The sequence below is a fragment of the Bactrocera tryoni genome, chromosome 5, assembly GCF_016617805.1.
Source record: "Bactrocera tryoni isolate S06 chromosome 5, CSIRO_BtryS06_freeze2, whole genome shotgun sequence".
In the NCBI taxonomy this organism is placed as follows: domain Eukaryota; kingdom Metazoa; phylum Arthropoda; class Insecta; order Diptera; family Tephritidae; genus Bactrocera; species Bactrocera tryoni.
The window spans coordinates 32,460,803-32,478,351 of NC_052503.1; the positions used below are offsets into that span (position 1 = coordinate 32,460,803).

General features: G+C 29.6%; 1 protein-coding gene across 3 annotated transcripts in view; it reads left to right on the forward strand.

Annotated features, from left to right (window-relative positions):
- LOC120777233 overlaps positions 1–12,070 on the forward strand; it is an 82,447-nt gene extending 70,377 nt beyond the window's left edge. For all 3 annotated transcript variants that reach the window (XM_040108415.1, XM_040108416.1, XM_040108417.1), the window contains 5 exons: positions 7,998–8,116; positions 8,179–8,316; positions 9,015–9,588; positions 9,658–10,556; positions 10,619–12,070. In XM_040108415.1, the coding sequence (XP_039964349.1) occupies positions 7,998–8,116; positions 8,179–8,316; positions 9,015–9,588; positions 9,658–10,556; positions 10,619–10,984 (2,096 nt within the window). In that variant the 3' untranslated portion in view covers positions 10,985–12,070. The remainder of the gene's footprint in view (positions 1–7,997; positions 8,117–8,178; positions 8,317–9,014; positions 9,589–9,657; positions 10,557–10,618) is intronic.
- The last annotated feature ends 5,479 nt before the right edge of the window (positions 12,071–17,549 follow it).

The following is a 17,549-nucleotide window of genomic DNA, read 5'->3' on the forward strand; positions in this document are numbered from 1 at the left end:
CAATGCTTTGTTATCGACATGATCACTGCTACATGTCGGCTACACCAGCGAACTGCCACCTTCTTGGCCTTTTGTTCCAATTATTTAAACATAATTGCTTATAAAAGTGCAATGAACGCCTTATTTTACAATTAAATGCTGTTTTATGTAGAAAAGTATTTAAATATGTCAAATCATATTATAAAATCAATGTTTGAGTTAGTTGTTGTCTTGGACTCTTAAAGTCGCCTTATTTTATTACAAGGATTCATACATTTCGAAAGTTCATTAATGAGTCAGAAAATCTGTTGATGGCATTAGGAAGATAAAAAATTTAAAATAATTAAGTTTTCAAATTAAAAAAAAATTGGAATTTTATATTTTATATATATTTTAAAACTTTTGTAATGTTATTTTATTTTTGCTTTTAATTTTTTTTTTAAATAATGTATCATAATTTATCTTTTAGATTAAAAATTTTAAAATTTTATTTTTAATTAAAAAGCAATAATTCATGATAATTAACTTTTTAAAATCAATGTTTTGGGATTGGGGAATAACTTATAGTAATTAATGTTTTTAATTTAAAATTTTGGATTTTTTTTAAATAGTAATTTTTTGATTTTTGTAATTTTATTGTATTTTAATATTTAATTTTGTTTTTCATTAAAATAATTTATAATAACTATTTTTTTAGATTCAACAATGTAAGAATTTATTTCAAATTTTTTAATTAATCTAATTTCTAAATATTAACTTTTTAAGTTCAAAGTTTTGGGATTGTAAAAATTATTTCTGTTAAAGTTTTTATTTAATTGTTTTAGCTAAATAAAATAGTTTATCATAATTAATTTTTGAATTATAAAATTCTAGGCTTTTTTTATTATATGATTCAAAATTTTTGGATTAAATTTTTATTTTAATTAATATAATTTATAAAAATTAACTTTTTAGAATCGATATTTAGGAATTGTATAGGTATTATATATAAATACATATATAAAATTATTAAACATAGATTATTTTTTGAATAGAAAATTATTGGCTTTTATATTTTATATAGTACTAATTTTTAAATTTTTTTTTTTCAAATTAAAAAAATTTATAATAATTTTGTATATTTACATACATTTTGTATTTATATATTTTTTAATTTTTGTAATTTCATTTTTTTTTTAATTCTGTTTTTTTTTTGTAATTAAAATATTCATATTTTATATATGTAGTACTTAATTTTTAAAACTTTTTTTTTTCAAATTGAAATAATTTATAATAATTAATTTTTTAATTTGAAAATTTAGGTTTTTTTATATTTTGTAAATTTTGTATATTTTGATTTTGTATTTATATATTTTTTAATTTTTGTTATTTAATTTTGTTTTTTTTTTTGGAATTAAAATATTCATACTTTGTATGGTATTTAATTTTTAAATTATTTTTTTTAATTTGAAAATTTTAGGTTGTTTTATATTTTGCATATTTTGTATATTTGGATTTTGTATTTATATATTTTTTAATTTTTGTTATTTAATTGTTTTTTTAAATTAAAATATTTATATTAATGCATAGTACTTAATTAAAAAAATTTTTTTTTCTAATTAAAATAATTTATAATAATTAATTGTATAGGTTACAAGTTTTGGGATTTTGTATTTACATATGTATATATTTTTTTAATTTTTCTAGGTTCATTTTTTTTAATTCGGTTTTTTTGTTAAATATTATTAAAATATTTATTTATAATAATATTTTCTTTACTTACAAAATATTTATTATTTTTTGTAATTTTAATTTAATATATATTTTTCTCATTCCGTTTATTTTTCATTAACTCAGCCAGTTGTAGTTTATCAAAGAAAAACGCGTTCTGCAATATTTTTTCCTGTTTTACAACACTACAGCAATAAGTTCTCAAATGCTTGTCCACTTAAAATAATTACCAAATGTAAATACGCGCACATCGTTTTCTCATTGCCAGCTGTTTATTGTTTATTCTTCGTGCTGTTAAACTCAATAAACATTGACACAGTCACACGCATATGGCGCACTTCCTCTCCACCATACACTGTACTCGGCTGACCGTCGGCAACCTCAATTCAACTTAAGTAAATACATATTCGGTATAAACAAAAACAATGAGAACAACTAATTAAGAATAATATGGGCAATAAATAGCACCACGAAGCCAGTCGAAATTTCCGGCGTCGCTGCTGAGTTGCTTGTCGGTTTTTGGGTTTTGTGGTCTGTCATTGTTTGCTTAGAGATAATTTCATTTGATTTTTTCGTCGCTCGCTACTGTACGTAGCGCTTAAGCGCCCACAGAAAAATGATTTGTGGCCACAAAAGAATTTTTTTGTTGTTTTTTTGAATGTCGCTGTTTCTCCTCCTTGATATGTGGCATGGTGTCGGCATTCGTTTTGTTTTCGTTTTGTTTTCAATTTTACTCAAAATGTACACAGCTTGATAAGGCAAAGCGAATTCTTCGTGACGGCGCGGCAAATTTACAAAAGCCACTGGGTGTTTGCTTAGCTTAACTGTTTCTTGTAATACTTACATGGGCTCGTGTATAATTACAGATAATTACACATTGTTTAAGTGACCGATTATTGGCTTGCTTTGGAATCGAGAGGAAAAAATGTTTCTTAAGTATTAGCATTCAGCACTTAAAAGCAATATGTTCATTTTAATATATTAACACTTCCATGAATAACAAAAAAAGTGATATGAACAAAGGAAATTATAAAATTCTGAAGAAAGATGCAAAGTTCATTGAACCCAAGATATAAAAAGATCTGGAAAATATGGTAGATTATATCAGTATACGAAAATTTATTTTTTGTTTTTGAACAGAAAATTACTGGTAGATGCCAACCCTAGTGAAAAATATTTTTTACACAAGACTGTACTGACTTGTTGTTAGTTATAAACTTGTGGCAACTCTCGTTAAAATATTTTTATGTGCAATATTTCTTCAAGAAAACAATTTGAAGTCATTTTCGATAAGCAAAATTCATTGCAAGCTCACAATATTTATTTTATTACTAAATTTCGGTTGCGTATGGCATCCCTATTTTTAAATATATAGGCTATAAAATGATTTAAATTTTATAAATGGCTATATCTGGAAATTTTACTAAACACGGTAGTTTTTATGCTTTAATTGACAATGAAAATTATAATTAAGGATGGCAACCCCATATATGAGTTTCTAGCCTTATATGTATAATTTATATGTAAAGAAAGTGCGACATTAACTCAGTAATATCTTCCAATCCAAAATTATAATCCCAAATTTTACTTAAATAAAAGTTAAAATAATATTTTTGTATGGCAACTCTGTTTCGAAATGTGCCAAAAGTATTTACTGTTTAATTTGAAACTTTTTCTTAATTGTCTTACTAACTTATTACGCATATTACAAAAAATATATTTTAGTTTTACTAACATATGGCAACTCCAATAATATGTATGTATTTCTGTACTTTTAATACACAGTTATTTTTTTTATTTTCTACTAACATATAAAAAAACATTTAGAAAAAGCATGTTATTATAGTTTTACTTAGATATGGCAACCCCAATAATATAAAAATATAACTATAAGAATTTAAAAAATATTTGGCGAAACCAAAAAATATTGATTTATAATCAAGAAGTACATACTACCTACAAAATTTCAAGTTTTGTGTTTAAAAATTTATTATTACAAATTTTAATAAAAATCCACATTTTCACCACTCGATAATCCCTTGACGTCCAATTTCTGACGCTCACTCGTAAAAACAGAAACAAGCAACATTTTTATTGCCATTTCCAAGGTTTAAACCAGCGCACAACCTTACACAATTTTTCTGCAGTGCTCCCCTTTAGCACCAAAAACTGTGACCACTTACAGCTGTGCCCGTGTAAAGGCACTCATTCGTAAAACATACCTACTTCTGCATTTGCATGTCATGCATATTCATGAGTATTGGCTACTGGAATTGCTGGCCGTTTATTTTTCCTTGCAAATTAAGCACAAACATGCCAAACAAACATACATACGCATACACATGAATATGTATGTAAGTAAACAGCGTACGCTAATAACAGCGCTTGGTAACAGAACGTAGGCACAGAATGTAATAAATAGAGAAGGCGCAAATGTTAAATGAAATCTTTTTGAGTACTAATTTGTTGTTTTCCGATGCTGCTCTCTCTAACAATCTCTGCATCTTTGACATAGTTGCTGTTAAATAAAAATTCATTGCTCTTTGCTGTTAGGCGACAGTAAACGAGGTGCTATGTTAAGAATTAACATTTTCTGAGATTGTTTACAGTTTTCATGGGAAATATTTTGTTTAGCATTAACGGAGCCCCTACCCATTTAACCCTGATAAACAATCATTTCGAATGTTGCATAATATATTATATATATTATTTATTGGCATCAAAAGCATGGAAATATTTTGTGTTATGCATTTACACAAACGCCACACAATTTTGGTAAAATATATTTTGATTTTATATGATTTTTAAAAGATTTGTGCAGGTGCGTATATAACATATGTACATATGTACATATGTCTATAAATAAAGGATGGCGTACGTGACTTTATCCACGAATCTCGTGATAGTACAATAATGAATGGAAGATAGGGATTTTATAGTTGCCATTTTTTCAATATTAAGAGGGAAATTTATGGCAAATGCTTGGAGTTTGGAGAATTTATATGAGAGAGATCAACCGTAAGATTTATAGTTTTCTACAACAAATTCTAACATGGATGTTAAATTAAGAAGTAATGGAAATATGACTCGAAAATAGAGTTAAGAAATTATTTGGTAAATTTCTAGTTTTAAGCTCCTATATTCATTAGAATTTCTATCGAATGTCAACAACAATTTCATCATTTTATTTAAAACAATGTTAATAGGAACCAACATAAGTAAATCGTCTAATATGTTAACAAAAGCAAAACAAATTCGACACCTAAATTATGTTATCAACAATTAGTTATCAACAATATTAATATAATAATTAATATTAAATAATTATTACACAACCTAAAGCCAATGATTTACTTAGTTGTTTATTCTTACGTTTTTTTTTTATAAAAAAAAAATTGTTTTGTCGTGACAGCATATCATTCAAGTCACCAAATAATTATTCTATGGGACTCTTGCTAAACATAATATTAGCTCTTTTGCCAAATTATCTCATTATTATTTCAGAATGCATTTCTAAATGAATAAAATATTGTTTCCAATTAGATCTCACCAATTATATATTTTCGCGCCACAATGTAGGCAACAGCTTTGACAATACTTTTACGACAAATTGTATTTCCAACAGCAAAAAACTACTACCTGAACTTACATATTTTTCAAAGTTTTTGAATACAAGTTTTATAAATAATATATTTTCCACATGACGCCCAAATGTAGGCAATATGCAATTTTTTCACTGCTTAAATAATATTTCTGTCATGCAAAGCTTCTTGAGAATACGTAATTTTCGAAGGAGACTTGAAGGTTTTGTTTAAAGTAGGAGGAAGTATCGAAAGCCGGAGTGCGGAACTGTAATCCGCTAAGCCTAACCTTCTCTCAACTCCCTTATTACTGCTCAAAGCTTTTGAGTTCTTCAATGTATCGCCATACACGTAAATTTCTATTCATTTCAATATGATTTATGCTTTTCAGCTTAAATGTAGGCAACAGCTTTTCACTATGTCTACCCATTTTGACATAAAAAAATTTAGGTTTTTAAATTTTTAATTTATTTTATGCTAATCTGCAGAGAGGCTTTGAGATCAAGCGTAGAGGAACAGAATAATTTTAAACATATTTGTTTAGATATTTAATTGTTTACTACGCCACTTTTCACTCTGCGCCCAAATGTAGGCAATATGTACTTTTTGTATTTAAATAATTTCGGAAAACCTTCGAGCTTTTTCAGATACTTTTATATAAGGTTAGCGAACTTTGTGCCTGCTAATTTTCATTAATATTTTCCATTGTTGACGGAAAGGTTTTCCATTAGAAATTATTTATGCTAGAACACCAAAAACCAAGTAAAAAAAAAAAATATTTTGAGTTACGCTAATTTATTCGATTTTAAATCTTTTTATCACTACAAATGTTTATTTTATATAACTTACTCGTTATCGTATTCATTTTATGCAAATATTACAATAAATTTGTTTCCGAATCGCTAAGCTTCTTCAAATTTATGTAACTAGGCGCAACGCTCATTTTCGCATAATCGCCGTTCCGCAAGGCATTTTGTTAATATCATACAAATTGCACAAATTATTCCTGCATTGCAAATGTGTTTTGTAGAATCTTTTTCGACTAATTACGTATACGCAGCGCGCTCAATTTGCATGAAAATAAACTAATTTGCATAAAATCGCCAACCAACACACATACACCCAAACCGAATACACGTACAAGGCAATAACTCATTTTACCTTTGCCTCGAGTGGTGTCACCGCCTCTAATTGAAATCCTACTCATACATACACATATACACACATAATTAAATAGGTCTTAAATAACAGCGGCATCGTCATGAAACCGGTTGCGCTAAGCGGCACGACTTAAGCGATGCGCCTATGCAATAGGGACGACAAAAAGTCAAATATCTTACATAAAATATAAAGAACTACAATGTAAAAAAGGCAATCAAGAAGCATATAATAAAAATGCGCATATGTAAGCAGTCCGTGCTAAGGCAAATATAAATCGAATATGACGACATGCGCGCTCTGTGCGCGCATATAGCGCAAATGTAAGCGAGCGCGCGACCGCCTGCAAGCATTGCAGGCGATGCAACAAGGCATGCGGCAATCGCTTGTGCAATAGCGGTATTGCATTTGCTGGCGCCGCCGATGTAATCGCACAGCCATTTGGCGCGCATCGTTGTAAACGTAACAGGATTGTGGCAGACGCCTTGTGGGTGGTGGATGGTGGGTGGCTCGCGGTGCGCGCGCTCATATGGCTAACGCGTAATAGACAACCGCCTTGCCATACGCGCTGGTACTGGGTGGCGCTAGCAAACAGCAAGCGAAAACAACAACAAACGATCGAATCGTTGATTGGCGTTAATTTGCACATTGGCGTAGCAGAAACTTGAGGGTGCGCGCGCTTGTCGCTTGACAGCGTGCGGTCAATAAAGTGTTATAGAACGCAACAGTTTAGTTGAAGAATAGCTAGCAAATCGTATAAATTATTCTGAAAATTACCTTAACAAATGAACAATATGGAAAATTTATTTGTATTTCTTTGCGCGCTGATATTACAACACGAAATAATTTATCAGCTACCCTGTGCGGTGCCTATTACGCGCACTCTTTGCTAATGACGCTAAATAACGCGTGAATGAACGCGCTGACCGCATACAAACGCGCGTTTTAATTATTTGTTTTTTAAATATTTTTTTTATATTTTGTGTTTGGTGTTGTTTTTGCATGCTTAGTATAATGAGCACATAATATATGCTATACATATTTCGTAAGCATAAGCGGCGATGCTGCTCAACATTATTCTATTTACACAATTTTCCACGACATTTCGCGGTTGCACCCACCAGCATTTGTTGGCAGCGCGTCAAGCACCGGCTGCTAATTGCCGCCGCGTCACCACCGCGCTTGCTACACAGTCCTCTTTGTGTCATTGTCAGCGGCGCGCAGTGCGGTGTGTCCATGCGCTTCACTGTCAGCTACTCAAATATTGACAGCGCGCATTTTAGGCCACTCAAAAGGTTCATTTGTTTAATTTGATGTGTGAATGGGAGTGTGCGCCTAACCGCGTACGTCATAGTTGGCTAACGCAACGCCATAACGGCACAATGAGCGCGCTTGTTAGAATATTTTTTGACATCTCTATTTAAATTGACATTAATTAAAGATTTTTCTTGGCATTTTCATTTGAAATGACAGGCCACTTAGAAATTAAAAAAATTTAGAGCTTTAGCCTTCAGTACATAAAATTTCTTCTATTAATATATATATTCTTTCCATTTCTTATTCTTCCAGCGCCCTTCAATTTCAAAAGCTTATTACTACGCTGCGAAGTTCTGCGCAAGCTCAACCATTTCCAAAGCTCTTTGGCCGATGTTGAGAACGCATTAAAGATACGCCATACTTCAGCGAAGGTAAGCTGATAATCAACCTCCAAACACTTTAAATATGTAACTAAATTTTGAATTATTTTTAGGCTCATTATCTACGCGCTCTGGCTTTGTGTCATCTAGGCCGCTGTGATGAGGCGCTCTATGACAATTGTCTGGCCATTAGTCTCGACAAGGACACATTACTCACTAGTTCGGAACTATTTCAACATGATCTCGCAAAGGTAAGTGAAGAAGTTTGTCATGAGCATGAATATTTGTGAATTTAGGAAAGGAATTAGATACATACCTGTAAGACTTGTGTCTGGAGAAAAACAGACAGTTGAGGAATTGGTATGGCTTTGTTAAGGCTTTGAAATCTCAAAAGCTTTCGAAAATGAAATTTTTTGTTTAAAACTATGAAGTTTTACTTGAACTCCGATAGGGTTCGTATAGAGATTGAGGTTAGCAGTATATGACCCAGCGTACAACCCTGAGTAGGGATGGTTCGCCTTCTCACTTTGGGTCGACTTCTAACGGATGTTCTTTGGCTACCCAGAGGATACTTGGTCTAATACCGAAAATCCCAAATTTTCGAACTGCGAAAGGCCCTTGTTTGCTAGACTTGGAGGCCAAGCAAGACTAAACTGATATCTTTACAGATATTAGTTACTAGCAAAAGTTTCTAACATACGATTATCTTAGACTAAGTCTATAAAAAAAGGCCTCCGAAATTGTGAGTAATAGTTTCAAGCTGCACTCACCCCATAGATCAGACCAAAAGCGGCCTAGGTATTGAATGTTAAATGGCCTAAGCTCTTTATGGACTTTCGGAAACGATTCGGAGTCGATTCCAATACACTGATCAGATAGACTCACAATTCCCACTACAGATAAAATACCTTTTAGGACCACTCAATAAAATATCACTCTTTCCTTACAGAATTTGCAGAAACTTCTCGCCCAAACCCCGAAAAGCAAATCGCTGCTACAGCGTACCTTCAACTCGGCCGCTGCTGTGGCCGCGGTTCCCTACAAACTACTCGCCGCGGAGCAACAACTGCGCCGGCGCAAACAAATCGCTCTGCTGAGCAACGCCAATGGCGATCATCTGAGCTCATATACGTACGACGAGGAGTTTATACCGTATGACAGTAGTAAATGTGATATTGTCGCCGATAGCGACTATCTAACGCCAATGGATGGGACCATCGGGGATGTTGGTGATGTCGGTGTTGGTGATGATGTGGGCGGCGGCAGCGCCAACATTTCCGGCTATATCTCAGGTATCGGCGACACGCTCATGGATAAGCGTTTCTCCATCTATGCCGGCATGGAGAAGCACTTCGATATTGAGCTGCGACGACAGGCATCGCGTAAACATTTTCGTCGGAAATGGACACCCAAAGAGACCGAGCTGGTGCCGACACTGAGTGCGTCTTTAGAAGAGGTGCACTACAGTGCACTGTTTCGCAACACTTTGGAGCGGGTGAAGCAAGAGCTGCAACGGCTGAAAAGTGAGTATTTCAAATATATGCAAGATTGCGGCATATTTTGTAATGGAAAAAAATGTTTAACCCCTGCAGAAATCGATCTGGCTAACGGTGCGCCACCGAAGCAAATGCTGCAAGTGCCGGCCGGCCTTGTCGATGCCAGTGATTTTGATTGTGTGCTGTGTTGCCGCACCTTCTGGAAGCCGGTGGTGACGCCATGCGGTCACACTTACTGCCGGGTATGCTTGGATCGTTGCATGGATTACACCTCTTCGTGTCCATTGTGCATGTCGCCACTTGTGGAACCAAATGTCAATACCATATATCAGGGCTCATCCTCGCCCGTTCCCTTCATTGTGGCCAAGCGGCCTGTGACCAAATTTCTTGAAGCCGCAATGAAACGATTCATTCCAGACAGCTACGAGAAGCGTTTCCAACAAGAGATCGATCTGGAGCCATCTGTGCCGGTCTTCATCTGTACAACCGCCTTCCCGTACGTACCATGTCCGCTATTCGTGTATGAGCCACGCTATCGCCTAATGGTTCGTCGCGCTGTCGAATCTGGTGAGAAGCAATTTGGCATTGTACAGCCGAATAGCGGTAAATCACGTTACTTCGATGTCGGCACCATGTTGGATATACGCGACTGTGTGCTGCTCGGCGATGGCTGCTCCATACTCAGCACGGTAGGTTGCAAACGCTTCAAGATACTAGCACGCAACGAGAAGGATGGCTACGAGACCGCCAAAGTGGAGTATATTTACGATGAAACCATACCCGATGAAATGGTGAAAACGGTGAACAATATGCATGCGATTGTGTTGGCAAAAGCCATCGACTGGTTCGAGAGCCTCAGCACCGAACTGAAACAAGAGATATTGCAAAGCCTTGGCGAGATGCCAGCGGTGGAGGAGAACTGGGAGACCATCGCCGATGGTCCGGCGTGGGCGTGGTGGATCATCGCATTGCTGCCGCTCAATCAGCAATTGAAGGTAAGTGCTGCGCGCTCATAAACACGCAAGTTTTGACTTAATATGTTCCCCTTCTATGACAGGTTGACATTCTGGCCACAACATCGCTGGAGAAGCGACTGCGCGCCATCGAAAAGACGCTGGACTACATGTCGGGCACTTTGCGACGCACGCAACAAAACGACTGCAGCGTTGTGGTGCCGCAGCAGCAGCAGCAGCAACAACAACAGCAGCAGCAGCAATTACAACAAGAGCAGCAAGAAGATTGCGAGCTGGAATTGCCGCAAAGCGATGAATGCTGCCAGCGCTCAAACACCAACGCGCTGCGCAGCGTCAATGGTGAGCCGCATCATCACCACCACCACCATCACCATCACCATCACCACCACCACCACCATCATCATCATCATCATGCGAGCAGCAGTGAGCAACAACAATTATTGCTGTAGTGCTGCCCAGGAGAGAGATACGAACGGCATGCTATTTGTGAGAGCAGAAAGTGATTGCGTGCAGCTGACAATGCAGCAACAAATACCAAAAGCTTTAAATAAATCTGAAAATGAATCAACACACACACACACACTTGAAAATTACAAAAATATAAGCAGCGCTTTGCGCATGTGCAACCTCTGCACATTAAGAAAACACATATTAAACACACACACACACAAACACAAACTGCAATTCTGCGGTCTTCTATGTAAAGTGGCGACACCTAAAGCTTATGCCACACTAAGCTTAAGTTTTCCTAATTTTTTTCTAATAATACTATGTATCTATGTATAAGTGCTGTAATTACCAGAAATTAATCTGTATATGTAAGTGTATGTGTAAGTTAGTGTATTGTGAGTTAGTTGTCGTTTAAACAGTTTTAGCATTGTAATCTAATTACTTGTCTTATACAACTTCAAATGAGGGAATTTATGAAAAATCTTAAAAAATAAACGAAAGTGCAGAAAATTAATCCAATTAACAGTTGAGTGAAAAAAATTGATATTGCAAATAATTTTTTGCAGTTTTTAATTTTAGTATGCGAAAAATCTATAAAAAAATTAATTGTTTAGCGGCCAAACACAGCAAAGTTAATGCTGCTGTAAATAAAGAAACTAAAAAAATATATATATGTATATAGTATATATATGATGAAAGTAGTGACTTGATGTGTGATTGTATTATATACAGTAGCGATTCTATATCGAGAATTTCAAATTATAATACTATACCATATATGTATAAGTGTGTGTGTATAGCGTAAGCCGTGTATGTAGTTATAATGTAAAGCAACATAAATAATTCAAAATAATAATAATAATAACAATAATGTGACGAAACACGCGAAATATTGAGCAACAGTGCGTTCAAAAAGTATGGATACAAAAATTGTGCGCTGAATGCAATTTTTTTATTTTCCCTAAAGAGAGTACAAATCATTTTTGTGTGTGTAGAATGTTTATGCATAAGTTAGTTGCTACTTCTTTATTTGTAAAACTTTATTTTTCACTTTTATATGCAAATATACGAAATTTTCAAATTAATCTGACAGTCTTTTGTTATTATTTTGTGTAATGAATTAAATTATTTTTCTGGTCTCATTAAAATTGTAATTTTATTTAGTATCAAAATATTTGAAACTAGTGATTTCGTTGCCAAGTTTTTCTTTTACAAAAATTGGTTTTTCAGTTTAAAAGTTTTTCAATTTAAAATGGTTTTTTTTGTTTGTTTATTTCTGGTTAAAACTCCTCTTTGCTGTGTTTTTGTTTAAAACATTTTTTTCTGTAAAATTATAATATAAAGAATTTTTAATCGAAAAGAAATGTAAAAGTTTTTAATGCAGGTTCGCCAATTCGTTTCCGAGTTTTTCTTTTTTTCAAAACTCCGTTTGAAAAAATGTTTAGTTTATAAATATTTTCTTCTTAAAACAATTCTTTTCTGCCAAAAAAGATATTCAAAAATACATATATATTACAGTTTAAAACAATTTTCTGCTAATTTTCTGTTAAAAATTTTCTTTCTGTTAAATTTCTGTTTAATAACTTTTAGATCAAAAAAAAGGTAAAATTTTTTAATGCAGCTTGCAAATAGTTAAACGAAATTTAATTAGCATTCAAAACATTATTTGTCATGAAATAAAAACTCTTCAACTTTTCCAGAAACTATTGATATTTTCAGGTGAAAAAAAATTTTAGGTAAGAAAAATTTCAGTTTAAAAAAATGTTTCCGTTTAAAAATATTTACAGCTTAAAAAATATTTACTAAAAAATTTTGTTTAAATAAATTTTTTTCTGTTAAATTTATGTTTAAATAATTTAACCTAATTTTTTTTGCTATAATTATATTTATATATATTTTCGTTAAAAAATTTAGTTTAAAAACAATTCCTGTTTTAAAAATATTTCCAGCTCAAAAAAATTTTTCTGTTAAATTTCTTTAAAAAATGTTTAGATAAATTAAAACGTAAAACTTTCTAATGTAGGATTACAAATAATGTATTAAAATTTTATACAATTAATTAATTAAAATTAATTGAAGTAAATCAATTAAAATTAATTAAAATTAAAATTAATTAATTTAATTTAATTTAATTTATTTTTTTCATTCATTTTTTTTTTTTTTTGGGAATAATTTTGTAATTTTTATAATAAATATTGAATCGAAGAATTTTTGAACCCACATACTGCATAGAAAGAATTTTAATCAGAAGTATAGAATTAAAAAAAAAAGTTTTTGAAACTGACATCATAAACTAATAATACATAATTTTTTTCAAAAAAAAAAAGTCATTAAAAATATTCACAATAATTAAAAAAAAATTTTAAAACCTAATTTTGAGTTCAACCTTAAAAAAATTACTATTTAAAAACCTTTTAAAAAATTATAAAAATTATTGCTTTTTTGTCAAATAGTACTTTGAACAAAACAATATATTTTTTCTAATAAATAATTATTGGTTTAATCAGCTTGAAAACATTTTTTATTGTAAAAAAAGTTAACAAATGTTTTTTTATTCATAAAAAACTTAAATTAAATAAAAAAATTTATAAATAATAATAATATAATACCTAAATTATTATTCAATTCAATAAAAAATTATTCGGTAAAAAAATTGTAGAGCAGAAAATTTTTGAAAATAATTTTAATAAATAAATAATTATTTTCATATTCTCATATATAATTATTGCTAATACAAAAAAATTCTGTTTCCAGTTGCGATTTTGATATTTCTAATTTTTTCTAAATTTCTCTACTATATTCAATTGTATGAATCTTTAAATGGATGCGAGCTAAACTTCAAAAAACTAGTTCAGAAATAAAATTTAACATAGTTCACATTTTTAAACTATACCCTACAATAAAGAGTCAAGAATTTTAATTTTTTTATTTCTCAAAACTCTGCTATTTTTTTAATTTACTATATATTCTATCTCTCCGGCCTTTATTTGCATTCCGTGAAGTATTTAATTATGCATTAACTTATTTTACGCAAATATAAAGTGTATTCGTGGAACTATCAACTCATATAGTAGACGGTATAACAAAATCTATTAATGCAACTACTACTGATTTAGTAAACCTATAACCACTATACAAAGAAAACACTATTTTCTATACTTACTCGAAAAAAATATAAACTATAGACAGCCAAATTAATGTAGATAGTAATTTTGAAATAAAAAAATATGAAAAAATGGTATTTCAGACAGTTCTTTAATTGAGTCAATTAGCTTAATTGAGGCTCTTAGCCTAAATGTGGAGAATTTCCAAAAAAAGAAATCAATTAGCAATTTGAGCCGCTACGCATAAATATAGAAAGTTTGATAATTGAATGAATTAACAAATTATTTCCAAACATAATTCGGCTACTGGTTCAATCCAATTTTTTTATCTGTTAGTTAGAAAATTTGCCAATTGAGTGAATTTATTATTATTTTAGTAAATTTATTAATTGATTAAAATTGTTAATTGAATCAATTTATTAATTGTGTAAATTTGTTAACTGAGTGAACTTATTAAGTGATTAAATTTGTTAACTGAATGAATTTATTAATTGAGTAAATTTATTTATTGCGTAAATTTATTAATTGAGTATATTTGTTAACTGAATCAAATTAGAAGGTTAAATGGAGACAATTTACTAATTGATACAATTTAGGCGCTGCCTGAAGTCCCTATAAGTTTTATAGTATAACCAATGTAGCTATGTGTGTATGTGGTAGTGAAGTGGTGTTTTTATCGTCATGTTGTTGTATGTTTGAACTTAATGAATCTTTGTGGCAAAAAGGATGTTTCTTTATAAAAAGAATACCAACTTTAGATTGTAAAATGCTGCACCCGAAATAAAATCCAAGCCATTATATATTACAAACAATAAATTAGGTCAACAAAACAAAATGAATAATTCCAGTAATTTTCACATACATTCCATAAAGTAAAATAAATAGAATAACTTTCAAAATACCGAAGACAGCGCTGGAAGTGGTAATAAATTTTATCACAAAAATCAATAAAAATAAAATTTTGTCGAAATAAATTTTTTTCACTAATAATTTTTTAATAAACATTTTTCAATTAACAAAATTTGATCAAAACAAATTTTCCACATCAATAAATACTAGAATAAAGAAAAAATAAACAAAAAAATTAAAATTTAAAAATTAATTTTAATAAATTTTTTTATAAATTTTATTAAGAAAAAAATCCGTCAAAACAAATTGTTTTCATTAATAATTTTTAATAAATATTTAATTTGAATAAGAAAAATAAATAAAAATTAAATATTTATTAATTGTAATTAATTAATTTAATTTAATATTTTTTCAGTTAATATTTTACAACCCGCTTTTATATAAATTACAAAATTCTGCTACACTCCAAACTATTTTCGGTTCTTTACACACATCAAATATGTACATACAAAAATATTTAATTATAAATTAGCAAAAAGATAAAAATTTCTTTAAAACTAGTACACAGCGAATAAACGAGAAAAAATGGTTTCGAACAATAGTAAAACTCAACACCGATTTTGGTTTTAGGCAATTTCGATTTACAAACATAACCGAAAACAAATTTCGAAAATTCATATCGGATATTATAAGCCAAAAGGCAATAGCAATAGCTTTAAAACAAATACACGAGTATTATATAAATATTTAAAAATGAAAATTTGAACAAAAAAATATATATAAAAGAAAAAAATTGATATATGTAACAAAAACAACAATGAAATGTGCGACAAAATTTTAACGTAAGCAATTATGAACTTAAAAAATAGGTGAAAATTAAAAAATTTGCATAAAGCAAAAATTACAAATTAATATAAAAAAATGTAAAATATATATGTATAAAGCAGCAAACTCATATACATTTTTATGAAAAGTCTAAAATAAAAAAATTAAATTTTATTATTTAAAAAAAAAAATCATGTAATGCTGGAAATGTATGACAATCTCCAACTCATAACAAAATGTAATGAAAGCAAAACACTTGCAACTCACTACAAATAGTTAAAAACACATTAAAAAAGTGAGACAAAAAAAAAAACAAAATACAAACAACAAAATAAATAAAAACTATTTGCAAAATATATACACATAAAAACTAGTTATTTTTTACTATTAAACAAATTTATGAAAACACTTCATACGTGCATAACTAATTAGATATTTTTCATATTTGACACACACTTGTATATAGTTGATAATTTTTCTCCGCTAGCAACAAATTTCATATTAATAATCAACTTTTAGAAAGTTTGAACTTACTTTAAAGACAATTTCAAACATTTTTTTACCGCAAACAAAATTGAATTTTTCATTCAGCACTCAATTTTTTTATAAATTATAATAATAAAAAGTTATAGCAAATACATAAATTTCTTTTTTTTAATAATAAAACAACATCGAGTTTTCGTAAAATGCAATAATTATTAATTTTTAATGAACATTTGCAAGTAATAAGGTGTACCAAATTAAATATTTCATGTTTTGAAATAAAAAAAATATTGGGAATCATTTCTTGATCACAAAACATGAGTGGAAAATGAGTTAAAACAATTTTTGCACGCAATGAAATGAAATAAATACAAAATATTTAAACTACAATTGAGCCGAAAAACAAATTTTAACCAAAAACTAAATAATTTTTTTTTTGTTAAAAAATCTATATATACATATTTATTTAAATTTTTAAGCCAGCAAAAATATTTTTTTCATTTAAGTTTTGTCATTTATTTTATTTAAATTTTTCAGTATTATGCTTTTAAAATCAACCAGCCAGAAAATTTTAAAGCAAAAAATCATTTTACGCTTTATTAAAGTTTATTTCATTTTACTATATTTTGTTTATACCAAAAGGGGTTTCAGTATTGATCGTTTAGTATTTTTTTCCGCAAACAACAATTGCTAGTCTTAGGTTTTTTTTTTAATTTACAAAATAGACACATTTGAGTTTACAACTTGGAATCTAATTACAAAAGTTAAATTAAAAAAGGTTTATTTTTGCAATTTTTAATTACAAAACTAAGTTTAGAATTTTGCAAAGTTTTTGAAAATAAACTTAATTACAAAAATTAAATTAAGAAAGTTTTTAATTATAATTTTTAATTACAATAATTTTAATTAGAAAATTAAGTTTACAATTTTGCTAAATTTTTGAAAATAAAACTTAAGTAAAAAAAATAAATTTTTAATTAAAATAAAATTAATTACAAAATGTTTAACTACAAATAATTTTTTACTACAACTTCTGTTTCGTTACAAACATTTTAAGTAAATTTTTTTTATTTAATTAATTAGAAAATAAAAATTATTTTTTTTAAAAACCTCTTAATCAGAAAAATTTTAGTGCGCAACGATATACAAAAAATGTATGATAAAAAAATTAAAATATTTACAAAACACATTTTTTTTATTTCTTGAAGTTTTTTAATTGTTTTTATGATTTTTTATTTTATATATATGATTTTTTATAACTTTTATAGAAATTTTTTAAATTTTCAATAAAGATATTAATACA